The sequence below is a fragment of the Diabrotica virgifera genome, chromosome 7, assembly GCF_917563875.1.
Source record: "Diabrotica virgifera virgifera chromosome 7, PGI_DIABVI_V3a".
NCBI lineage: Eukaryota > Metazoa > Arthropoda > Insecta > Coleoptera > Chrysomelidae > Diabrotica > Diabrotica virgifera.
Window position 1 is genome coordinate 228914071 of NC_065449.1, and position 26038 is coordinate 228940108.

Here is a 26038-nt window from a genome sequence, read left to right on the forward strand (position 1 = left end):
ACTACTGGTCTTAAACAAAATTAAAAAAACGGTTTTGTTTATTTTTTCAAAAGCTACATTTTTGAAAAGTAAAGTTGTTTTGATAAAACGAAAACTTTTGGAGTTATTAGCAGAAAACTTATTAAAAACATTGATTTTTTCGATATAAAACTAACACTTTCGATAGCGAATAAATCGAAAACTATTAATTTTATCACAAAAATATATAGAACGTTTTTTGCATAGAATGAATGTTTTTACCAACTTTTGTGGTCAAAATATAATAAAAAATTTCCACCCCCATGGTAAAAGCGCCTTTCGGCATCATATAGATCTTGATCCTTGGACTATCCACTACTTGTTCTCAAATTTTCAAGCAAATCTATTCATTCTGTAAAAATTGCGAGGTTTTGTCCTATTTTAAGCTTCATTACTTGGACTATTTATTAGTGAAATTAAATAATAACGTCGCTATTGAAACCCGCTCGGTTTTCCTGTACGCACGACTTTGGTGATAGTCGTCGTCGTTGAGAATGATCCACGTGCGCTACTTCCTGCCTCTCTGTACCGGAAACGTGGCGGCTCAAGTTCAACGCGCCCCAGAATAGAACAACAACGACAACGACGATGTCGACGACGAAATACACAACAGCGGATCTACGGGAGAGGGTGCGAAGAAGAGTGTAAGTAGCGGAGGATGTGTGTAAAACAAGCTTTGTAAAGTGTCTTTTTTTATTTTGCGAATATATGTAGTATACTAATGAAATACTTTTAAGTAGATGCGTAATGACAAAAATAGCTTTAATTAAGCACGTGTGATCATTTAGTTTCTTGCAATTTAATAAAGTTATCCGAGTGGCTCAGAAATACCAATTACTATACGAACAATTATGCAGTTTTCAACAAAGGCGGTTTACCAAGGTTCTGAAAATGTTCTTTTGTAATGTCTAATTTAAGTACATATTATTATGTTTATAATAGTAGGGGAGCGAAGTATGCTAAATGTGCAGTCACTCGAGCGCTTTGGGGACCTATTGGGTTGTGAAGTAGGTCCTCAAACCAAAAAAGTTAAGTAAAGTTTTCCATTTTAGTGGGGACTTTCCATTTTTAATTTAATTTTCCAAGAATCGTTTTTCCGATTATAGCGCCATCTATCCATAACTGGAAAAAATGTTTCGAATAATAGTTGCTTATTTTTACCTAAGAATCCAAATCTGGAATAAAAATTTGTGGCTCCTATTTAAGATTTTAAAATAACCCCCACCCCAGCTTCGTGGGGGGTCGTGTTTAGTACCATTCGATAGATTTTTCAAAAATATTGATTAAGTGTAATTTGCAGTTTTTCGATCTAATGTTTATTTTGCGAAATATCGCGGGATTTGTATTTAAAATTTTAAATTTACCCCCACCCCTCTCCGTGGGGGCTCAGGTTTGGTATCATTCGATAGATTTTTAAAAAATATTGAACACGTATTTTTTAGTTTTTCGATCTAACGTTCTTTTCGCGAATTATTCGCTTTTTTTTGTGAAATTTTTTAACTCGCCCATTTCCTTACGCCCCGCTCAAATCGTCAGATTTTTGAGAAATACACTCTTTTGCATGTACTTACCTTATCTTAATCTGACAATTTCGAGTATTTTTAAGGATAGCTTTTTTTTCGGGCCCTTCTTAACGAACTCCCCTGTATTAAGAGCCAATATATGGTAGAGGTACATCTACAGGGCACCAGGTTTCTCCCCTTATGATAATCTGACGCGCTCGAGTAACTGCAAAAATCCCCGCTTGGGCTCCCCTACCATAATGTTTTGATCTTTCGATTTCCACTCTGGAAATCGTTGTCAAAAAAAAATATGCTAAAAAAATTTTGAGAAGATTAAATAACATCATTTTTTAGGTTAGGTATTTGTTTCTTTTCAATAATGAAATTTTGGTCTTGATGTTATAGACAATAGCCTATGGTTGAAAAAATTGTTTGAAAATGATGTTATTGACTGATCCAAAATTATTGTCATCTTAGTAGGCTCCGAACTGAATGACAGATAGCTAAACAGCGCATGTCTATCATTAATTCAGATATACTGGTCAGTTTACGTCAATGACTTTTTAAATTTTAGTAAACACAATTATTACTACAAATTAATGGTTTCCACGGATACACAAAAGCGATCTATGCTCGAAATATATTTTAGAAATGGTCAAAGAATTATTTTTGAAGATTTTGTTGAAGAATTTTCCAATATTGCGGTTCATTATGATGGTAGGGCAGCCCAAGCGGGGATTTTTGCAGTTACTCGAGCGCGTCAGATTATTACATGGGGAGAAACCTTGTACCCTGAAAATGTACCTCTACCATATATTGGCTCTTAATGCAGGGGAGTTCGTAAAGGGGGGGGGGCCGAAAAAAAAATCTATCCTTAGAAAAACTCGAAATCGTCAGATTAAGAGAAGGTAAGTTAAGTATTTACATGCAAAACAGTGTATATTTAAAAAATCTGAAGATTTGAGCGGAGCGTAGGGAAATGGTTAAGTCCCAAAGTTTCACAAGAAAAAAGCGAATATTTCGCGAAACGAATGACAGATCGAAAAACTAAAAAATACGTACTCAATATTTTTCTGTCGAATGATATCAAACACGACTTCCCACGGAGAGGGGTGGGGGGTAAATTTAATATTTTAAATACGAATCCCGCGATATTTCGCGAAATGAACACCAGATCGAAAAACTGAAAAATACACTTACTCAATATTTTTGAAAAATCTATCGAATGGCACAAAACACGACCCCCCACGGAGGTGGGGTAGGGGGTTACTTTAAAAATGGGAGTCCCCATTTTTTATTGCAAATTTGGATTCCTTACGTAAAAGTAAGTATCTTTTATTCGATACATTTTTTCGAATTATGGATAGATGGCGCTATAATCTAAAAAAAGATTGTTGGAAATGGAAAATGAAATTAAAAATGGAAAGTCCCTACTAAAATGGAAAACTTTACTTAACTTTTTTTGGTTTTAGGACCTACTCTTCACAACCCAATAGGCCCCCAAAGCGCTCGAGTGACTGCACATTTAGCATACTTTGCTCCCCTACTATGACGTCTTTTGCAGAATTATTCGTCGCGTTCTAGATATTTATAGAGAAACGGGAAGCGAACTCGCAAGTCAGGGGCAGTCAGGCCTAAAGTGCGAACTGAATAAAACATCGCACTGATCAGAATAGTGTTGTTACTGTTGATCAACCATATACATCAATTCGGCATTTACATCAACTTGCCCGCGTATTCTTAAGCCAGATTTATATTCTCATCCGTATCGTTTACAAGCATTCCATGAAATCACGCTAAACGACTATTCCCGAAGGCTAGCCTTCTGTAATTGATATTTTCAGCAAGACGGGGATCGAATTCATACAAAGCTTCCAAATTTTAATTTTCTTTTGGACTTTTTCGACAATAGGGTCATAAGTTTAAATACGCCTATTATAATAATATTCCCCCCTCGATCGATGTGATTTGACTCCCTGCGATTTCTTTCTGGGGCCACATTTAAAAAATTCGATTTTTAAAACTCCTGTAGCGGATTTGGAAGATCTTAGACAAAGAATAGAGAACCATATTGAAGAATTAAATAATATATATCCGTGGATCCTAAACTATGTTATAGATAGACTCAAAGAGAAGAAGAATTACCTTATGTAGAAATGTTGGTGGTGGACATATACAGACAGCATTTTCTTTGATTTTATTTATTATGTTACCTATAATTTTGTTAATTTTTGATTAAAGTTATGTGTTAAAGGTTTTGGATGATTTTTTTATGTTTTACAATGTTAATAAAAATTAATTTATAAACCAATGACACAAATTCAGATTGAAACAAGACATACGTCATTTTTTGATCGAATAGCTTTGAGGAAAATAATAATTATTGTAGATCGCTAGTTATTATACAATTATGTTAGTTATGTCACTATGCAAAAAAAAGTTATTAACATGTATAAATTACTGCAAAAATAAGGGCTTTTTGCAATTATCTCGATGAATTGGTTTTGTATTTTAGTATTTTAATTTCGAAACTTGAAAATTAAAGAACTTTTAAGATCTACAACTTTTATTTGGACCATTTTTCTCTAAAATATATTAGAAACGCTTTATAGCAAAACATGAATTGTTCACGTTTTATGATTGTTTAAAAAAACAAAGCAAAATCAGCTGTACGTCTTCAATGATCTGTCATCAGCTATCACTCATATACTTCTTAGAACCTTCAACAACCTGTATAAGGTTTTTTCAGCTGTTTTTTTTTCTTTAATGGCCTCCTATACGATTAGAATAGTAGCCCATGTAGAGAAGATTGGTCTCAAAATCGTCCAGAACCCTGACGTCAAACTGACTCGAAAATACCATGAAGATCAGTGTTGACATAAGAACCAGAGACGAGGACAAATGCACAGAATGACCAAGAACCACTTAGCATTTCGAGCAAAAAAATTATATTCCGATAGTAATTGTTTTTATGAACCCTTTCACAAAAATCTAAATTAAAAAATTTAATAAAATATTTTGTAAAAAATGCAATCTTATCCCGCCACTGGTTTAACACATGGTACCTCAATATAATCATGATTGTCAACTTTCGTCTTACAAGTATTATTTGATGTCAATTTCAGATCACTGGTTCGAAGGTGAACGTAAAATAGACGTGAAATATAAATACCTGGTTGTGGAAAATACGGACTTTCTGAAAATTGAAAACAACTCAAGGGTCAATTCTAAATGTCGCTATGACAACACGTCAGTCAATCCTCATTCCCTGACCTGGCTCATAACGTCGGAAAAGAATGATCAGAATCAGAAGAAGCATAAAAACGACCGTTCTAATCGCGATAACGAAACTCAAACGGGATGTGCTCAAATATCCAGCCAGTGGCGTAACAAATCAAACAATAAAAAAAAGTTGTACAACAAATTAACTGAATTAAAAAGAAGTCTTCAAACTATATATAAAAGAATTGGACAATATAAATCTGATATGGTGAAAATTCATACCTCAGAAAAGTGAATTAGAAGTTTCGGCAGTTGCGGACGAACTAAACACATGCCTTCTTCTTTTTCTTTAAGTGCCTTTATCACCACTATCTTCATCTTCATCATCATCACTATCTTTACTTTATCTACCGCTGCTGTTCTGAAGAGTTCTATAGAACTGCATTTAAACCAGTTCCTTAAATTCTTCAACCATTATATTCTGCTTCTTCCTATATTCTTTCCTCCTCTTCTCTTTCCCTGTATTATCAGTCTTAACTAATAATAATACTTCCGTTTTCGTTTTCTTCTGCGTCATACTATTCTAAGCATCATCCTGTAACACCACATTTCAAATGACTGTAGTTTGTTTATGTGTTATTGCTTCAATGTCCAGCTTTCAAGTCCATATTGCATGTATCGATTTTAATGTTAGTTGCGTCATTAGTTTGAATTGTTGAGGGAGCTTAAATTCATATGAAATAGTTCTGAGCAAAGATCTGAAGTAATTAAGTCTGTGAAAATTGGATCAAAAGATTAATAGATCAAGAAAGTCGGATGTTAAGTCACTTTGTCAGTCCTTTAAATCACTCTGAATCTTTTCTACGTCTACTTCCTACGAACATTCTAGTAGTAAGGCCATCTTTGGCATTCTTTGAGTGTATCCCAGCCACTTCATTCTTTATGCCTTTACATGTCACAATAATTGTAGGCTGCTTTATATCAGTGAGTTAATTTTACTGCTTTAATTTACTGCTCATATACTTTGTACTTAGTTCTTCTTCTGCATCCTCCTTGATATGTCATCCTTTTCAAAATGCTTCTGCAACATTTTAAGTCCTTCCCATCTTTTTATCCGCTACTCCTAAACAGTGTCGGCGAAGTTATAAGTTAAAAAGCATTTCCTATAGTAATATTTAATAACTTTTTTTAATCTTCTCTCCATTATTTGAAGTTATTTTCGTAAATAAACTGAGATTACTTAAATCTTTAAATGTAGTAGCGATCTAAAATTCTTCCTTTTCAACAGATTTTTGTTAACTGGTTGGATTCTTTATTATTTATTTTTCCACTTTGTCCTTCGCTCCATATTGAAGTAACATCCGTCTCCACAATTATTTTACATAAAATTTACCGGTACATTTTTCTGTTGTATTGATTGAGATAATGGCATTTGTAGACTTTAGAAAGGCATACGACAGCGTGCCAAGGAAAGAACTATACAAAGCAATGACAACAATACGGACACCAGCTAACCTAACACAAGCAATCAAAAACATAATATACAGGAGAAATGAAGTACGAGTGTATATAAAAATCGGAAACAACATATTTGCCAACTTCGAAACAACCAAAGAACTACTACAGGGATGCCCACCGCCACCAACTCTATTTAAAATATGTATTCTTAGAACACGCATTAACAACTTGAAAGTCAAAATGTAGGGTTATGGGAATATCAATAAGGGACGATTATGTCTACACATTGTGTTTCGCAGACGACCGCGTGGTGATGGCTAAAGATGAGGAAAATATCAGTCAGAAAATATCAGAAATATCAGTAAGAAAACTAAAAGAGGAATACTAAAAGGTGGGCCTGGAAATAAATATGAAGAAAACGGAATACTTAGCAATATCGGAGGAAGACGTCAACAATTTGGAAATAGAAGAACACGTAGGAATAAAAGAGACGAAGAATTTTAAATATTTGGGTTTCATAATGTCGAAAAATGGAACAGAAGACATAAAAAATATTGAAACGAACAAGATATTGTATAAGACAACTCCATAGTGTGATTTGGAATAAAAACATCAAAGAAAAAACAAATTTATATACCAAACAATAGTACGAAGTAGCATAACATATGCAGCAGAAATTTGGGTCATAAAAAAAACCAAAGGAGCATTCTGGCGACAGAAATGGAATACTGGAGAAGATGCTGTGGTCTGACCAGAAGAGACAGAATATCAAATGAAGAGATAAGGAGAAGAATGAGAGTGGAAAAAGATGCCCTGCGGTATATAGATGACAGAAGACTAAAATGGTACGGCCACGTACGCAGAGCAAAAAGGACATGGATAAACAAGGTTGCAGAATAGAGCTCAAGAGGAATAAAAAGGAGATGACGACCGAGAAGATCATGGAAGAATGAAGTCGACGAAGCCATGTCAAAGAAAATAGTGGAAGACGGTGACTGGGAAGATCGTAAAAAAGGACGTCCAAGCTTAAAGGCAAGAAAGTCCTATAGATATTCCTGAGGTTCATAGTAAGTTTTATTAATTATTTTTGTTTAATTTTCGATATCCGGGCGAAATTTCTTGGCAAAACAAAAAGGAATTACTGTCGACACGACAAATTGGTCGACGCATAATTTATATCCCGAGTATTGATACGTCATTTTCCTATCGAATATCGAAGTTGTGGGAATTTATCTGTACAATTACTTCCATTAATCATAAATTGATTAGATCACCTGAGGCATGTAAATATAACAGTTCCGTCGTTTAACAAGGGAAGGGCCAATATGCATGATTTTAATTGATGCGAAATTGAATTACATGTAAAATCTATAGAATTGCGCCTACCAGTTCTGTATCTGTCGTTTTGAGTTTCACAGGTTTGTAAGTAACTACTACAATACACACTTACACCCAAAATGCTTGGCATATTTTTAATATAAAATCAATTAAAAAAACAAGCAAATACAAAATCGATAATCGAAAACGATATTCAACAAATATTAGCAATCAGTCTAGCTACCCTAACCAGCAGACCCATTCTTGTGGGAAAGAGGAAAAAGAAGCATTAACAACCCTGACAAAAGCTCAGCACCATATATTTTTTGTCTGTTTTATACAGAGGTAGTGATGTAAAATTTCCGGGAAGATTCAAACACCGGAAAGTTTCCGGAAACTTTCCGGGAATATTGGAAACTTTCGGAAACTTATGGAAATATTGTATTTTTTCTTGTTAGTCTATTGTATGTTAGTGTGTATTGTATGTATGTTGTATGTCTATTGTATGTTAGTTCTATAAAAATGTTTTCTTTTTTGTCAATAAACTTAGGATGGTTGGTTAATATTTTGTCTATACACTGCTTAGCTAATATATATGCTCTTTACCAATGATGCTTTGTCCTGTTAAAAGAATTAAGTAAGTTTGCATCATAGTGCAGCTTCACTGCCATTTTTTTTTCTCTAATTTAGATATAAGCATTCCTTTTCCTCGGGCTTACTGATTGGAAGTAATGGAATATTCTCGGTAAAAATATTTACGATGTCCTTAAATGCCTCGACAACCTGGGATATTTGAAACATATTGCCTTCCAATAAAGTAATCCACTTTACAATCATTATTGGTGTTAGCACAGCTGCTACTTTTTGCAACTTTATTCAAAATATTTCATCATCCAGACAGTTTTATTTAAAATTCCGTGAAAATTTTAAATTTTCTCCCTCTATGACCATAAGCATTTGTAAAACACTTTCAAACACAATAAGGCTATTTTACAATAAATTAAGGATTGAACCCGATCTAGTTTTTACAGTAAGTTTTAATGATATATTTTTATTGTAGTTTTGAAGCTAGATTGTATTAAGTCGGGCAAGAAATATGTGGGAATTAGTTACCTTTTTAACAAATTCTTTACAACATGCCTCAACATTTTTAAGATAATGTAGATTTATCAAATCAGACACCAGCAAATTTAATGTATGAGAAAGAGAGGAATATGCTTCAATAAAATTATATTTGTTTTTTATCGATCATTTTGCCTTTGGCAAACTCGATCATATCAATCGAGTTGTTTCAATTTATCGTTGAGTGAAAACTGTACATTGCAGCGATTTATCGGAATTGGGGGATTTGAGTTGGTATCGGATTGCATCAATTTATTGTAACGATTGAGTTGTTTCAGTTTATAAGGCAGCGTTTAGACACAGCGATAAATCCGTGCAATTTATCGATATCAATCGAATTGTTTCAATTTATAGTTGTGTGTAAACGGTACATCGCAGCGATTTATCGGAATTGGAATTGGATTGGAGTTGGTACCTATCGGATTGCCTCAATTTATTGTAACGATAGAGTTGTTTCAGTTTATAATCAATCGCGACAATATATCGCAGCTTCTAAACAGCTTTATAAAAATCAATAAATCTTAGCAATTTATCGTCACAATAAATTGCTCGCATTTATCACGGCGCCTAAATGCCAGTTAATTGATATCAACAATTTATTGCAGCGTCTGAACAGCTTTAAAAAAAATCAATAAATCGTAGCAATTTATCGTCACAATAAATTGCTCGCATGTATCGCGGCGTCTAAACGCCCTTAAAGTTAATAACAGATTGGTTTCTTATATTTGACCAGTCATCACACTGAATGCCTAATGTAAATGCTCTATATTCTCAAAAGTTCTCAGAAATATTATGAAAAGTTCTCGGAAATATTCTCGGAAACATTCTCGAAAGTTCTCGGAAATTTTCTCGAGAATTTTCCATTGAATGTTTCCGGGAATATTCGCGGTCAGGAGAATATTTCCATTTTTTATAGGCGAATATTCTCGGAAACTTTCCAATGTTCGCGAATATTCGCTTGGAAATATTCTCGACTCACATCACTATACAGAGGTAAGCGTCTATTTCATCCATATGAGATCTATCTCTATTGTCTCTTTTCCTTATACGATTTCTGTCAGTTTCAATTGTTATAATAGCTCAGTTATACTTCTTCAGTATGCTATCAGCTGTGTATGACACTATCTATACAATGAATTTTAGATACCAAAGCTGTTTCAATTTTATGAAGGGAAAATTATAGACGTCGAAAAATACGAAAAGAGCTCAAAATTTATATAAAAATTAAAATTAAGAATGGGATCTTCATTAAAAGGTTTACTCACCATCTGCTGTCGATGTAAGAATCTTCATAATTTCTGGTAAGTCTGGTATTAAAGAATCTGGAGGCCATGTCCGAAATTCTTCTAATACAGCTTTTGCTATTTTGTGCCTGAAAAAGAAAACGTTAACTTTTTAAAACGTTAACGTTAAAAATTTTTTCTAGATGTTATATAACCCATAATATATCATCCCTTTACTCATCCCTTTACAATCTGTTTTCCCTTTATTATTTTACATTTTTATTTTCCGTTTTAAAAATTTATCCATGTATAATAAAATAGCTCAAGAATAGAAAAAGCTATGAAAACGTACTATTTAATGAACAAGGGTTTAATAGGAAAAAGAGAAATTTCACGGAAAACCAAGATGAATGTATACAAGACGATATTCAGACCAATCCTCACTTTCGGTTGCGAATCGTGGGTATTGACAAATAGGCAGAAAAGTAAGTTACAGGCCACCGAAATGAAATATTTGAGAAGAGTGAGAGGAGTCACGAGAAGAGACAAAATTAGAAATATTGTAATACGGGAAGAGTTAAACATCCAACCCTTGATCTCATTTATTGAACAGAAACAACTAAGTTGGTGGGAACATCTGCAACGTATGGAAGATCAACGACAGGTTAGAAGAGTATGAGAAGCGAAAACATGGAAGAAGGCAAGGAGAGGAAGACCTAAAAAGACCTGGGACAAAACAGTTGGGGAACTGCTGGTAAGAAGAGGAAGCACTTGGAATGAAGCAAGACGAATGGCAAAAAATAAAAAAGAATGGCGAACATTATTTGTATACCAGTGATGGTATACAAATGAAGTATATGACACCCAAGGAAAATATAAACGACAATTTAGGGGCAGAATAAAAGGCACCGTTGAAGAAAAACAGGCAGTACTGCCTATATAAAAGAAAAAAGAGAAGATTATTTATTTTTTAAAATCGTTTTACAATAAAATTATAAGGTACCTAACCCATGACAAGCAAAATTCACAGCACAAGTTTTGGTATCTTTCCCTTAAAATATGTAGTTAATAAATACTAAGATAACCAAAAAAACACAAATTTAAACATCTTATCTTCTGATGTATAAACAATATTCTGTTTACAACGCATTAACAAATGAGATGACTAATCCTAATAGGTCAAACTACGCTACAATTTTTTATGAAATTTCATCGGATGTATTTACGGACTACCAAACAAATAATCATCCATTAGAGATTTTCCTTAATCTAACGGAAAATTTTCTCTTAGCAATGTCCGCAATTATTATACTTTCGTGTTATCAATTATTTGATGTAGATACTACGTCAAACTTATACGGTAAAGAATATAGTCCAGTAAAAGATTGTCTATAAAGTACATTTCCAGACATAAGAAAATTATGAAGGGCTATGGTCTCCAATAGACGCTGTAGGCTGCGTACAACGTCACGCCCCGTAGGAAAATTGTTCATTTTCGTCACATAATTCTTATAAAATCAACGGTTCCAGAGTTACGGAGGGTGAAAACTGGAGGTTTTCGATACTTTTTATATTTACCGATTTCTCCCCCCTCTCCCCCTCCCAAACCCGACGCTCAAAATGGTGACTTTTTTCTGAACATTATGTGGACCATATAGAACAATTTGGTGTTGGACGATAACTTTCACTTTGGATGTCTGGATTTTTGGTATATTTATATCATAAATATTGCCCAAAAAATATAAAAAGTATCGAAAACCTCGACTTTTCACCCTCCGTAACTCTGGAACCGTTGATTTTATAACAATTATGTATAGAACATTTTTTGTTTTAAATTTCATGTAGAACATTTTTGTATATAACATTGTTTACGCTAAATCATAGTTTTAGAAATATTGACAAAAAACTTAAAAAAACTACTAATTTACCGGCTTCTCTCCCATCTCCCTCCCAAACCGGACGCTCAAAATGGTGTAACTTTTTACTGAACAATGTGTGGACCATATAGAACATTTTGGTGTTGGAGGAAAACTTTTACTTTGGATGTTTGGGTTAGGCCTTTTTTTGGACCAGTTATACTGTACTACCTCCGTAATCGTTTTAGAAAGATTATGCATAGGGCCTTTTTTATTTCAAATTTAATGTAGAACAATTTTGTATAGAGGGTTGTTCATGCTAAACCGCATAGTTTTAGAAAAATTGGCGAAAAACTTAAAAAACTACGAATTTACCGATTTCTCCCCCCTCTACCCCCAAACCCGACGCTCAAAAGGGTGTGACTTTTTTCTGGACATTGTGTGGACCATATAGAACAATTTGGTGTTGAAGGATAACTTTCACTTTGGATGTCTGGGTTATGCCATCTTTTGGATCAACTATACTATACTATACCTAACTTCAGCTAACATAGACATCATCATCACTATCAATGGTGTTACAACTGTTCGTGAGAGTTTATCGCGTTTACCACTTCCACTCTTGCCACCGTTTCTCAGAGTCTAGCCCCCATTTTATTCAGGTTCTTCTATTTTTTCCTTCTTCTTACGGTGTATGCTGTATCCTTAAGAACGTTGGCCATATATTTGCCCATTTAATCTTATTTGCAGCCATCCTGAATAGTTCTGTGGAGGTCATATTCGTCCATTGTCGTAGGTTTTTATAAGCCAAGAGTTGCGTCTTCTTCCTGTTCCCCATTTGCTAATTTTGCCTTCGATTATAAGTTGTAGCCCGATCAGGAAACACAAAATTTTACGAAAACCTCCAAAAAAATAAAGGAAGGATGAAAATTTGGGAATAGGTAGTTGAAATTGTCTTTTATTATATAAGAAAAAGTTTACAATTCTACATCCCCTCTATTTTACAAAAATCGGGAAATACGGGGTGAAAAATATTTTCTCGGGGATGAAAAAATGTAAGTTCAAAATAAGTCCGAAATTGTATAAAATGACTAATTCTAAGTAACTTTTGTTCTATGGAGTTTTTTCACTAGGTTAATACTTTTCGAGTTATTTGCGAGTGAATATGTTCACTTTTAAACAAAAAAAAAACATGTTTTTTAACGGTTTTTCTCAGATAACTCAAAAAGTAAGTATTTTAGCGAAAAAAATATTCTTAGCAAAAATATAGCTCATAAAAAACTGAAAAAATGGTGTATGCATGAGGCCCATGTAGGCCCAGTATAAGCAGAGTTGTAGCTAATGAAAAGTAGGTTCTTCTTCGTCAACTGACATTAAAAGTAAGTGAGTTACGCTCAAAATATTGCTGGTCTTTTTTATTTTTTGTTAAAAAAATCTCGAAAATCACCCCCTAGTTAGCTTCCCAAATAAAATTAATCGTTACCACTTCACAAGTTACTTTACGTATGTATTGTTTATATTATCTATACGTTTCATTGGTTCAAAATACTCATTTTTTTAAAAAATTGGGTTTAAAATAAAACATTTTTTTTTTAATTTTGAAATCGAAATTTTTATGGAATTAACTTAAAAATTATTAGCAATACAAAAAATCTCCAAGAGTAATAAAATGTTCGTTTTGTTATTCTGAATATTTTTGATTTTTTGTTTTCTTGTTAGACACAAATTGGTTATGCTATGGCTGTTCAAAAATATCCTAAACTCGTGATTAGTTACTCGTTCAAGCCATTTTAACTACAGCTTTTTTAAAAATAAGCACTTTGAACCGATGAAACTTACAGATCATATAAATAATACATAAGCAAAGTAACTTGTCAAGTGGTAATGATAAAATGTATTTGTGATGCTAATTAGGGGGTGATTTTCGCGATTTTTTTTTACCAAAAAATAAAAGGGACCAATAATATTTTGAGCGTAACTCACTTACTTTTAATGTTAGAAGTTTAAAAAAAAAAACAAAAATAAACCTTTTTTTGAACACTTTAAAAAAGCTAAAATGAATTTTTCCCGAAAAGTGCTCCGTTTTTGGGATATTTCAAATTGAAATATTCGATTTGGAATTTGACGAAGAAGAACCTACTTGTCATTAGCTACAACTCTGCTTCTACTGGGTTACAGACTTTATGCATACATACACCATTTTTTTTTAATTTTTCATAAGCTATACTTTTGCTAAGAATATTTTTTTCGATAAAATACTTACTTTTTGAGTTATTTCCGAAAAACTGTCCAAAAACATGTTTTTTTTTGTTAAAAATGAACATATTCACTCGCAAATAACTCGAAAAGTATTGACTTAGCGAAAAAACTCTATAGAACAAAAGTTGTTTAGAATTAGTGATTTTATCCAATTCCGGTCTTATTTTGAATGTATATTTTTCACCTTCGAGAGGGGGTATTCCCCTCGATTTTACAAAAATGGAGGGGGATGTAGAATTGTAAACTTTTTCTTATATATTAATAGACAATTTCAACTACCTATTCCCAAATTTTCATCCTTCCTTTATTTTTTTTTTGGGTCAGTTTGTTCTTTGATCGGGCTGTTTTTTTTTTTTATTTTATAATTGGCTTTGGCATGAACCAATTAGCCTGAGGTTCGGGCTGTTGGAGCAGTTCATACTTTTGATTTCTTACGATATACGATACTTTTTCCTACAAGAGAGCAAAGAACAGAACTGAAAGATCTGATAAATGTGAAACAAATTACGAAAGATGAGTGGATAAAATATCTCAAACAACTGAACCAAACAATGGGAACTAACAGAACTGCTGAATGTCAAGAAACAACATCAAATGAATTAACGCAAGTAACAGAAAGCTAAAAGGAAGAAGGTCTAACAAAACTGAAGAATATAATTGCTTTGAGGAACGATGGAACACCAAACGAGCTCATAAAATATGGCAGATCACAGCTAATGCAACAGTTAACAAGCATGTTTACAAATAGCATAAGAGTAGGACGAATACCTGAGGAATAGTATAGAATAGATAATTAGGCTACTTATCGTGATTCCCCGTTTGTCATCTCGACAGAGATACATAATACAGAGATATTTGCTGCATTTCGGACACAATGCCAGAAAAACGGGTACGCTGGAAAAATGATAATCGAGGGCAAAGTCAGAGGAAAAAGACCTAGCCTAGGGGAAGACCTTCAAGTCGTTGGGTGTTCCACATCTGTAAAAGGGATTAGGACTAAGGAGGAGGATTATGTTGACAACAATATCATAGAATAGAGCCTTTCTTTATCAGCAGCTGCAAATATTTCACTTGAAGATTAAGCTATTGTCTTTAGGCTAAGATATATAAAAAATGAAAACTTGACAGCTTACCAGATATAATTCTGTAGTTTCCATCTTACGGTTCTGGTAAATATCTAGCAAAGATAAACTTTCAAATGCGGAAGTGAAAGAAATAGTAACAGATAAATTAGATCAGTTTCAGAAATTGGGAAATAAAAATTCAGAAGAACAATTATGGGAGTCATGCAAAGAAACATTGGAAATAGTCCAAGAAGACCATCTAATGGAAAATCAACGTAGGAATAAGCAGTGGATGACGGAGGAGATATTGAATTTAATGGATGCAAGAAGAAAATATAAGAATGCTAATCTGACAGAATACAAAAAGCTAAACAGTATGATTCGAAGAAAAATAAGATCAGCTAAATCAGAGTGGCATAAACAACAATGTAAAGAAATTGAGAACTACGAGCGTATCTATGACGCATTCAATATGCACAAAAAACTGAAAGAAGTTGCAGGACTGAATAAAAAATGTAATCCTCCACTAATCGAAGATAAAAACGGAAAAATTATAATCGATATAGAAGGTCAACTAATACGATGGACAGAATATATAAAGGAATTATTCGATGATGAAAGAAGCGAACTAGAAACGCTAAATGACATAAGCGGTCCTCCAATAACTAAGAAAGAAGTGCAATACGCTATAAAGAACGCAAAAAACGGCAAGGCGATCGGACCAGATGGGATTTACGTAGAAACATTAAAGCTTTTAGGTGCCGAGGGCATTAAGATACTTACGAAATTATTCAACTTAATCTACGAAAGCGGAAAAATTCCTAAAGATTGACTTAAATCCTCATTTGTTGTAACACCAAAAAAACACAGAGCCACAAAATGCAGCGACTATCGCACCATCAGCCTAATGAGTCATGTATTGAAAACGTTTCTCAGAATAATTCATCAAAGAACATATAGAAAAATTGAGGAAAGAATCTCAAGTACTCAATTCGGTTTTCGCTGTGGCCTTGGAACGCGTGATGCACTATTCGCAACCCAAGTTTTAATTCAAAGATGCAGAGATGTAAATCATGACGTTTTCATGTGCGCGATTGATTTTGAAAAGGCCTTTGATAAAGTTCGCCATGAAAAAATGCTACATGTTCTCAAAACTACCGGTCTGGACGGTAGGGACATTAGAATAATCGCAAATTTGTATTGGGGCCAGACTGCATGTATTAGGGTTGCGAATCAGTGCTCTGAAGAAGTAAAAATCAAGCGTGGAGTTCGACAAGGCTGTATATTGTCACCAATGTTGTTTAATTTTTACGCTGAAACAATCTTAAATGAAGTGTTGGAGAACGCAAAAGAGGGAATACTCATTAATGGTATGCTTATGAACAATATCAGATACGCAGATGACACCTTGTTGCTGACTGGATCAATTGAACATCTTCAAGCGTTATTGAACCGAATGGTGGCATTCTGCGAGATATATGGACTCAAACTCAACGCAAGAAAAACAAAGTTTATGGTTATTAGTAAACAGGCAGCCGTAAATAATAATAACTATAACGTAACAATCGGTAATGACTCAATTGAACGAGTAAGTAATCTTGTATATCTGGGTACTCATATTAATGAAAGCTGGAACCCTAGTACAGAAATAAAAAGTAGAATTGCCAAAGCAAGAACAAGTTTTATGAAATTTAAGAAAATCCTGTGCAGTCATGATCTAAATTTGGAACTTCTCATAAGAATGGTTCGATGTTATATATTCCCAGTACTACTTTACGGGGTTGAAGCATGGACCCTGACAGAATCGCTTTTAAAAAACCTAGAAGCATTTGAGATGTGGGTCTACCGCCGTATTCTGAAGATCAGTTGGGTATAGTCACAAACGAAAGGGTTTTGCAACGTTTGAATAAAAGTTGCGAAGTAGTGAACACGGTTAAAAGGCGCAAATTGGAATACTTTGGTCATATAATGCATCACCCAGAAAAATATGACATACTTCACCTTGTCATGCAAGGTAAAATAATGGGAAAAAGAAGTGTGGGCCGCCGTACAACTTCTTGGCTTAAAAACCTACGCCAATGGTTTGGGAAAACTAGCACTGAACTATTTCGTGCGGCTGTAAATAGGACAATGATTGTTAATATGCTGGGCAACATGAGAGCCAACGATCGACAAGCGGTTTCGGCACCTTAAGAAGAAGAAGAAATATCTTTTAAAATATTCAAAAGTTTTAATATGAGACAAAATAGTTCGTTTGCTGAAACCAGGCGCAATACAATGACATATGAAGGCTAAAACTGGCTATAGTACCTTTCTTCTACAACACAGAGCCCACGAGTAGCATTATATCCACTACAATTCATACGTAAAGCAAGCACCACACTCTCGCGAAGTTACTTTGGGAAAGTTGACCGAAGTCCGAAGTACCCGTCACTGCACACTCGTTCAATTTCGCGAGAAACACATTCAGACGGGACGATACCGACTTCGTTTCCTTTGACTCGGTCGCAAAAACCGCCACAGAATGCAAGTACACCGAAGTGAAGCGAAGTCGCATAAAGTGCCTGTCTACACTCTCGTACTCGCTGAACTTCGATCGACTTCGCGAGTAGTATAGCGGACGTTTTAAAGAATAAAATATATAAAAAAGTGAAAAAAAGTAATAATTAAACAATATGATTAATTTGAACTATAGAAATACCTTGTGGTATAAAGTATTACTTATACAGTAAGAAAATCATATTAGAAATAGAGTAAAACATTGTTCTCGATCTAAAATAGTAAATGATCAATTAAAAGTATCTGCTTCATAATTAAATTTAAAAAAGATATATTTGTGCCGTATGTATGTAATTTAGATCTTATTTTAGATTCGAATATAGGGAGTCCAATAAATTAACAACCAAAACCAAAATCAGGATATTTAATACAAATGTAAAGAGCATTTTGCTATATGCAGCAGAAACTTGGAAAATAGAGAAAAAGATTATACAAAAGGTTCAAACATTTGTAAATAGATGCCTTAGACGAATATTGCAAATATATTGATCAAATCGGATAAGTAACAAGGAACTTTGGAGGAAAACTAATGAAGAGCCGATAGCCAAAACGATAAACAGACGCAAATGGAAGTTTATTGGACACACATTAAGGAAAAATGAAGATGATATAACCAAACAAGCCCTGGATTACCAACCAACTGGAAAAAGAAAACAAGGCAGACCAATGACATCCTGGAAAAGAAATATTACCAGAGAGCTAGAAGACAATGGGTTAACATGGAAAGAAGTGAAAGCCCTGGCCAGAAACAGATGAATGGAGGGGGACTGTAGAGGCCCTATGTTCCAAATGGAATCAAGAGGAGTAAAGGAAGTAAGTATATATTTGTGCCGTATGTATGTAATTTAGATCTTATTTTAGATTCGAATGTTAAATCGGATCTGAAAGGGTTACTGATTCCTCTTCGGCTGCACCGGTGAATGGTACCGCAAGAATTTTTGGACCGTACTATTACACCCAAGTTAGCACATATTTGAGGCTATTATCTTGACATATATAAGGATACAGCAGAGATATTTGCAGTACCTACTTTGGGTACGATTCCAGAAAAATAGGTACGCCGGAAAAATTAATAATCAAGGGCGAAGTTTAAGGAAAAAGACAGAGGAAGAGCCGTTGGGTACTCTACACCCTTAAAAGGGATTAGCATGCAGGAGGAGGATTAGAAACAGAATTCCTAGAAAATTGCTAAATGCACGAATGCAAGGAAAAACACCTGTTGGAAGACGGTGTTTTTGACGAGATTGACGAAAAAAGAGATGGGAAGACGAAGTAGAGGAGGATGCCAAAAACCTAAAAACGCGTTCATGGAAAAGAAGAAGGAGAAGCTTGCTTAAAGGGGCTAAGGCCTGGTTTGGGCTCTAGTGCAACTGGATGGATGGAGGAGGATTATCTTGACAACAACATCATAGAACCCTTCTCTATCGTACGGTTCGGGTACGGTTTTTAATAATAAGGTTATGAAACAAAATACAGTTCGTTTGCTAAAACGAGGCGTAATAAAATAGCAAATGGAGGCTAAAACTGGTTCTAGTACCTTTCTTCTACAACATCGAGTCCACGAATATCATTATATCCTCTACAACTCATAAGTAAAAGAAGAGAATAAATAAAAAAGTAAAAAAAAAGTATGTAATAATTGAACAATAGGATTAATTTGAACTATAGAAATACTTTGTGGTGTAAAGTATTTACTACTTATACAGTAAGAAAATGATATTAAGAATAGACATTGTTTTCGATCTAAAAGAGTAAATGATCAATTAGAAGTCGCTGCTTCTTAATTCAATTTGAAAAAGACAAAAAATATCCATCGTTTAGCCCATCGTTTTTCACCCCTTCCAGAACCAAAACGACCCTAAGATTTTTAATGAACTATTACAAGAAACGATTTATTTCGTGCCATGTGTAATTTAGATCGTATTTTAGATTTGAATGTTAAAGGTTACCGATTCCTGTTCGGCCGTACCGGTGAATGGTACCACCGAAAGAATTTTTGGACCGTACTAATACACCCAAGTTAGCATATTTGAGATCGCAGATAAGTGCGAGTCGCGGTCTACGTAGTACACGATGATCGGTGAAACAAGTTCGCGGCACACTTGATGTCTTTGATTCATTGGAGAACGAAACTCCGCCCCGCGACAACTATCTAAGATGGCCGACCGCATGGGCCAATTTTGTAATTTCTTGCGGCGCAATTTTTCCGATTGTTTTTGCGACTTTCGTCATTTTTTACGTATTATATGGCAATGCAATTAATAGACGTACATGCTTGTGTAATAGACCAGGGCCCATCTGTAAAAATATTAGTACATTTGGATGTTGAGAGGTGACTCAAATTTTTTTGCAGAAATTGCTTGAAAATAAATCAAATAATAATATTTGAGTTATCCTCCCTCTCAAAAAGGTCCGGAACATTGTTTAAAAAATCAATATGTCAAAAAATTAAGGAAAAATTCTATATTTTTCTTCGTTTTTTGATTATAACTTTGAAAGTATTCATTTCCGAGAAAAGTTGTACTGACATAAAAGTTGCATAATTCAATTTCCTACAATATATAATTGGTTAAAAATTTAAAAAATAGTCACCCTTGTTACACTAAAACAACACTAATAATTTCATTAAGATCGGTTCAATAGATTTTGCAAAATAAATTTTGCAATCTAGCTTTCGCAAAAAAAAATCATTTTTTCAAAATGTTACAGGACTGAAAATAAAGCAAGTTGACATTTTTTTGCGTATAGAAGTGTAATGTACCTTTCATTTGCAATTTTGCAAAATTAAAATCGATTAACACCACGGCGTCAGAAATTTTTTTAAATAAACATTAATTATTGGTGCTACGCGCAGGACTGCGGAATGTTTGCTCTGATTGGGCATTCCAATGACCTTTGATAATGATTGATACATTTTAATTTTTATTACATTTCGATATAAATAAATAAATTTGTTTATTGCAAAATAAAAACACATACTCTATCCTTTATCCTTTGAAATAACACTTTTATTAGCAAAAACTTTCTTTGTTCATATATTTTAACTTAGAGAATAAAAGTTTATTATTTTTAAACATAAGCAATTGTTTAAACAATTAATATATTAATTAAAATGTTATGAATATGAATTAAAATATTAAAATACAACAAAATATAGAGTAAGAAAATAATATATTAGATAAAGATTGGAAGAAATTTTGGTGGAAATCAACTTGTGAGAATCGAACACCGCTGTCCTGCGCGTAGCACCAAAAATTAATGTATATTTAAGAAATTTCCTGACGCCGTGGTAATTAATCGATGTTAATTTTTTAAATTGCAAATGCAAGGTACAGTACTCTTCTATAAGCAAAAAAAATTTCAACCTGCTACCTGCTTTATTTTCAGTCCTGTAACATTTAAAAAAAATGAATTTTTTTTGCGAAAGCTGGATTGCAAAATTTATTTTGCATAATCTATTGCACATATCTTAATGGAATTTACAGTATTGTGTTACTGTATCATAAAATTTTTCTGGGTGAAATATGAAGGTACTAAGTGTAGCATAAATGGTTGAAAAACGTAAAATGCTAATACCTGTTTTTGTATGGTTTTTTCGCAATTATTGCTATTTTTCAACTAGGGTGACTATTTTTAAAATTTTTATCCAATCCTATGTTGTAGGAAATTTAATTACGCAACTTTTATGTCAGTACAACTTTTCTCTGAAATTAATAGTTTTAAAGTTATAATCAAAAAACGAAGAAAAAAATTGAATTTTTCCTTCATTTTTTGACATTTTGATTATTTTAACAATGTTCCGGACCTTTTTGAGAGGGAGGATAACTCAAATATTATTATTTGATTTATTTTCAAGCAATTTCTGCAAAAAAATATGAGTCACCTCTCAACGTCCATCTCAAAACAGATGCGCCCTGGACTATAAGAAATCCTATCAAAATTGATCTCTTCTGGCCGTCATCAATCCGGCAGATATAGGAGAGCAGAGGGCTAGTTGTAACAATTTTCATAAAATCACATAATATAATATATTGACAGCAATTTTCCCAATTATAACTAATTAAATAAGACAACTCTACTTTAGCTCGTTCTAAATAAAACTGAACTGAAGAAAAATTAAAAAGACTGGTATATATTAATCAACTAGCATTTTACTAAAAAAGTGCAACGTTACAACTTACCCCACACTTGGGGCTAGTTGTTATATCTGTTGGGGTAGGTTGTAGCAATACAAAAATTAAGACGTTTACAAAGCATTTTAAATTTTATTTTCCAGTTTTTTTAACAAAACCAAGTACATTTTTTATGAAATATTTATTTTTTATCAAAATGTCAAATGTGACAAAACTGTCTCTCATTCATCTTGAAGAATTGCCAGCTCCAATGCAATCTGGATGCAATCTGGAGAGAGACAATCTGCAATCCATGGAAACATTCTAGAGACAATTCTAAACGTAAGCTTTTCCTTTCTTGAATTAAATTTTTCATCAGTAGGTACCTACTTATTTACTCTGTTGATTCCTTTACTCTCTGAATGTTAGGTACCTACCTAATAATATTATAACGAGATTTTTTTTTATAATTTTTGGTTTTTTCATATTTTTCCTATGCTTTCGACCTATATTTGTGTAATAAATCCTATCAAAATTGATCTCTTTATCAATCATGGCAGATATACATAATGGTATTCATGAATAGATTGGGCAGACTCTATATTAGCAGACTATGGTACCTACATAAAGTACTCATATTTTCATTTTTTTCGAAAAACTTTCAAACATTCTCTAATCTCATCATTATTTGCAATTTTTATTTTCTTTTTTAATCTTTATATGCCAATGGTTCGTTGGTATCAATTTTAGGTTTTTAAAAATTCTAGTCGTTTAATAATTATGGAGGAAAAAGCCAGAACAAAATTTGCTGAGCTAGAAGACCACCCAAACCGGATCCTGCAAGAGATATTAAGGTATGATGTGTACCTACCATAGATGGAAACACAGGAGACCCAAACAGCAAATATTAGTAAATATATAATAAAGGCTAGATAATCGTAGCTATATCAAAAGAAGACAACTTGCTCACCTTTGGCATCTCATTATATTTATTAATGTTGATTTTATACGTTTCAGACATCCCTCAAAAAATATACAAAAAACTTAAAAACGGCTTCAGCCACTAAACAAATCAATAAAATATTAACAATAGGCGAAAGCCACAAAAAAAATTAGTAACAAAACTCAAAAAACGGGCATGAGGGGCTCACATCCTCGAGCGCCGAGTCACCGAACTGGACATAGCCCAGAGCGGTGACTCGGCGCCCGAGCAAGCAAAACATATCGAAGATAAGTCACTAGAGATAGCGGGAATAGAGCGCCTCACGCTGGCCTGCATTGATCGGGGTAGGATTTCAGTACCCAAGACTCCCATATTATAAGCACTTTGCTGATTGAGAGCCCCTATAGCGCATCAGAGTACTATCGGGGTGAGCAAGTCTCTCAGGCTGGGTTAAATCACTATGCCTGCTTGCTTGCTTGTCGTTTAATAATTAATAGTCGGTAATAAATTTACGAGTTTTTTATAAATCCTGTTTTTTTAACATATTTCCTATGCTTTTATCTTTTATTTATTTTTCTATGTTCTCCATGTTCAATGAAATCGTTTGATATAGCTTATATTTTTATCTCGATGGATTTTTCTCTTAAATACTGCCCTACTGCCAAGGCAATCAGGTGTACATAAAGGCTTAAAAAGTGCAACACATACGAGGAAACGACATTTAAAATAAACGAGAACTTCTCGGAAACTCTAACTCTAATTGTTGGCCATAAATTGAAAATAAGTATTCAACATGACCTTGTCACTGTTGGAAAAGAAATCCTTAAACCACTTTGAAAAAAAGAAAACCTTGGATGATACCAGACATTCTTGAGGTTATGGAAGAACGAAGAAAATGTAAACCAAAAGACCTGTATAAATACAAATAAATTCAAAGAAATATCAGAAAGAAAACTCTAGGAGCAAAAGTTATGCTTCCGGCAAATGCAAGGAAATGGAAGATCTAGATAAAAAATATGATAGTTTTAAATTACACACAAAAAATCAAAGAAAGCACAGGTTCCAGATATATCACAAGAACGAATATCCTTAAAAATTAGTGGATATAATTAGGTACTGATGTGAAGGAGAGATTGCTTCAATAGACAAATAAACCAATTACATCCAAGAACTACTATTATTTAATGATGCAAGAGAACCAGAAATCATAGAGAATACCTACAAGCCACCAATGTTAGGAGGCGAAGTAATAATATATGCCATCATAAACACAACAGATAGGTAGCAAATCTATTTTAATTATTAAACTCATTGATAAAAATGTTATGGGTGGAAGGGTTGAACTCTTTAATCGCATATATACTGCCATGATATTCACACAATATGCAATCGAGCGTTGCAGCAATCCCCAAAAAATCTAGTGCAGCATCCTGCTTAGATCACAGAACAATCTTTACTGAGTCGAACACTTAACAAAAATTTTGAAAAACATGACGGCAAAATTGTTATAACTCCTGAATATGAAATTAGTGACCCAGTAAAAATTGTAGGCAGTGAAGAAGTAATACCAGAGCTTCCATTGTCATGAATTATTCTCAGTTTTGTTTTGGAGAAAGCGTAAGGGAAGCAGGTATAAACGAAACAAAGATTCCACATCACAGACAAAGAAATCTCACAAAGAGTGTGGTTGGTAGCAAGAAGTGAAGATGAAATACAATAAAAAATTAAAAACTTTGTGACTAAAACAAACCACTTGATAGTACAGAAGGAAAATACAAAATTAGACCATAAAAATGAAAAATTTTAATACCTCGGAACAATTATTGTAAGAGGAAAACACAGAAACAGTGAAGTAATTCCGAAAATATTTAAGTGGATTCTTGTGGACTTCATGGAATTGTGGAATAGGTTCACAAAACAGCAAAAATGTGTAAAAGGGTGCAGGAATAATGCTACATAAAAAACGATAGTAACGTGGATATTGGACAGAACAACGTTATTTATTTGTTTAAAATATGGAAAGGAAAGTGTTAAGGACGATGCTTGGGGTTAAAACGCAGGAACGGCTATGGTTGAGATCGACCTAGAAGAGTTATATTAAGAACCTACTATAGACCCATTGGTCAAAGAAGAAAAGGAAAACCCAGAGTAAGGTTCCTTGATAACATCAATGAAGACATGAGAAATATGGGACTACGTATTTGCCGCAGGAAGGCGATGGATAGGAACCACTGGAGAGAAATTCTTGAAGAGACTAGGATACACACAGGGTTTTAAAACCAGATTGATTTGGAAATTTCGAAGAATAAAGTCGCTGGGACATATATACGGAATAAATGGAAGCTTCTGTCCCCGCTAATATGGAACCTTGTCATGGACGATTTGCTTGAGTCCCTGGAATTGAACGGCCATGAAACCCTGGGCTATGCAGACGACTTGGTAGTCCTTGTTCAGGGAAAATTCCAAAACATAGTAAGGGAACGCATGCAGCAGGCCCTTAATATTGTCACCAAATGGACTGAGGAAGAAGGGCTGAGAGTCAGTCCTTCCAAAACAGTCACAATTGCGTTCACCAGAAGAAGGAAGCTGGAGGACTTAGAGCCTCTGATCCTTAATTGTGAACAATTGGAGCTGTCTAAAGAGGTAAAGTATCTAGGGGTTATACTGGACCCAGAACTTACCTGGAACCGATAGCTTGAAAGAGTAATTAAAAGAGCGGAGGCGAAATTAATGCTGACCAGACGCACACATGGAAAAACATGGGGACTCTGTCCGAAAATGGCGTACTGGACATATACAACGATAGTGAGACCCATGATAACATATGCATCCTTGGTATGGTGGACAAAGATGCAGCAAAGAACCGCTATAAACAAGATAAGCAGGATACAAAGACTTGCATGCTTGGGAATAACGGGAGCAATAAAAACAACACCGACGGCGGCACTGGAAACCCTGTTAGACCTACCCCCTCTTGATATATTTATCAAAGGCGAAGCGAGGATGGGAGCATACAGGCTGCAAGGAAAACCAAGGGATAAATACGAGAACCTTGGGCATAATCAGATTTGGAACCAAGGTGGGGTAAGTATATCTGATACATACACTGACCACATGGTACCAAAATACACATTTAATAGGAACTTCGGAATAGAAATCAATGAACGAAGGGAGTGGAACAGCATCAGTAGCAAAATCAGGGGAACGATCTGGTATACGGACGGATCAAAAACCGATGAAGGTACTGGAGCCGGTATTTTTAGTGAAACAGAGAATGTAGGACTCAGTTTCTCACTAGGAACATACACAACTGTGTTTCAAGCGGAAATGTACGCAATTCTGCAGTGTGTCACAATGAACAACTTGAGGGCCTATGAAAATAG

The 26038-nt window shown here is 34.1% G+C and overlaps 1 protein-coding gene across 4 annotated transcripts in view; it reads right to left on the reverse strand.

Moving 5' to 3' along the window:
• LOC114344313 (serine/threonine-protein phosphatase 4 regulatory subunit 1) overlaps positions 1 to 26038 on the reverse strand; it is a 669156-nt gene that overhangs the window by 79825 nt on the left and 563293 nt on the right. For all 4 annotated transcript variants that reach the window (XM_028295161.2, XM_028295168.2, XM_028295154.2 and 1 more), the window contains one exon: positions 9905 to 10011. In XM_028295161.2, coding sequence (XP_028150962.2) covers positions 9905 to 10011 — 107 coding nt within the window. The remainder of the gene's footprint in view (positions 1 to 9904; positions 10012 to 26038) is intronic.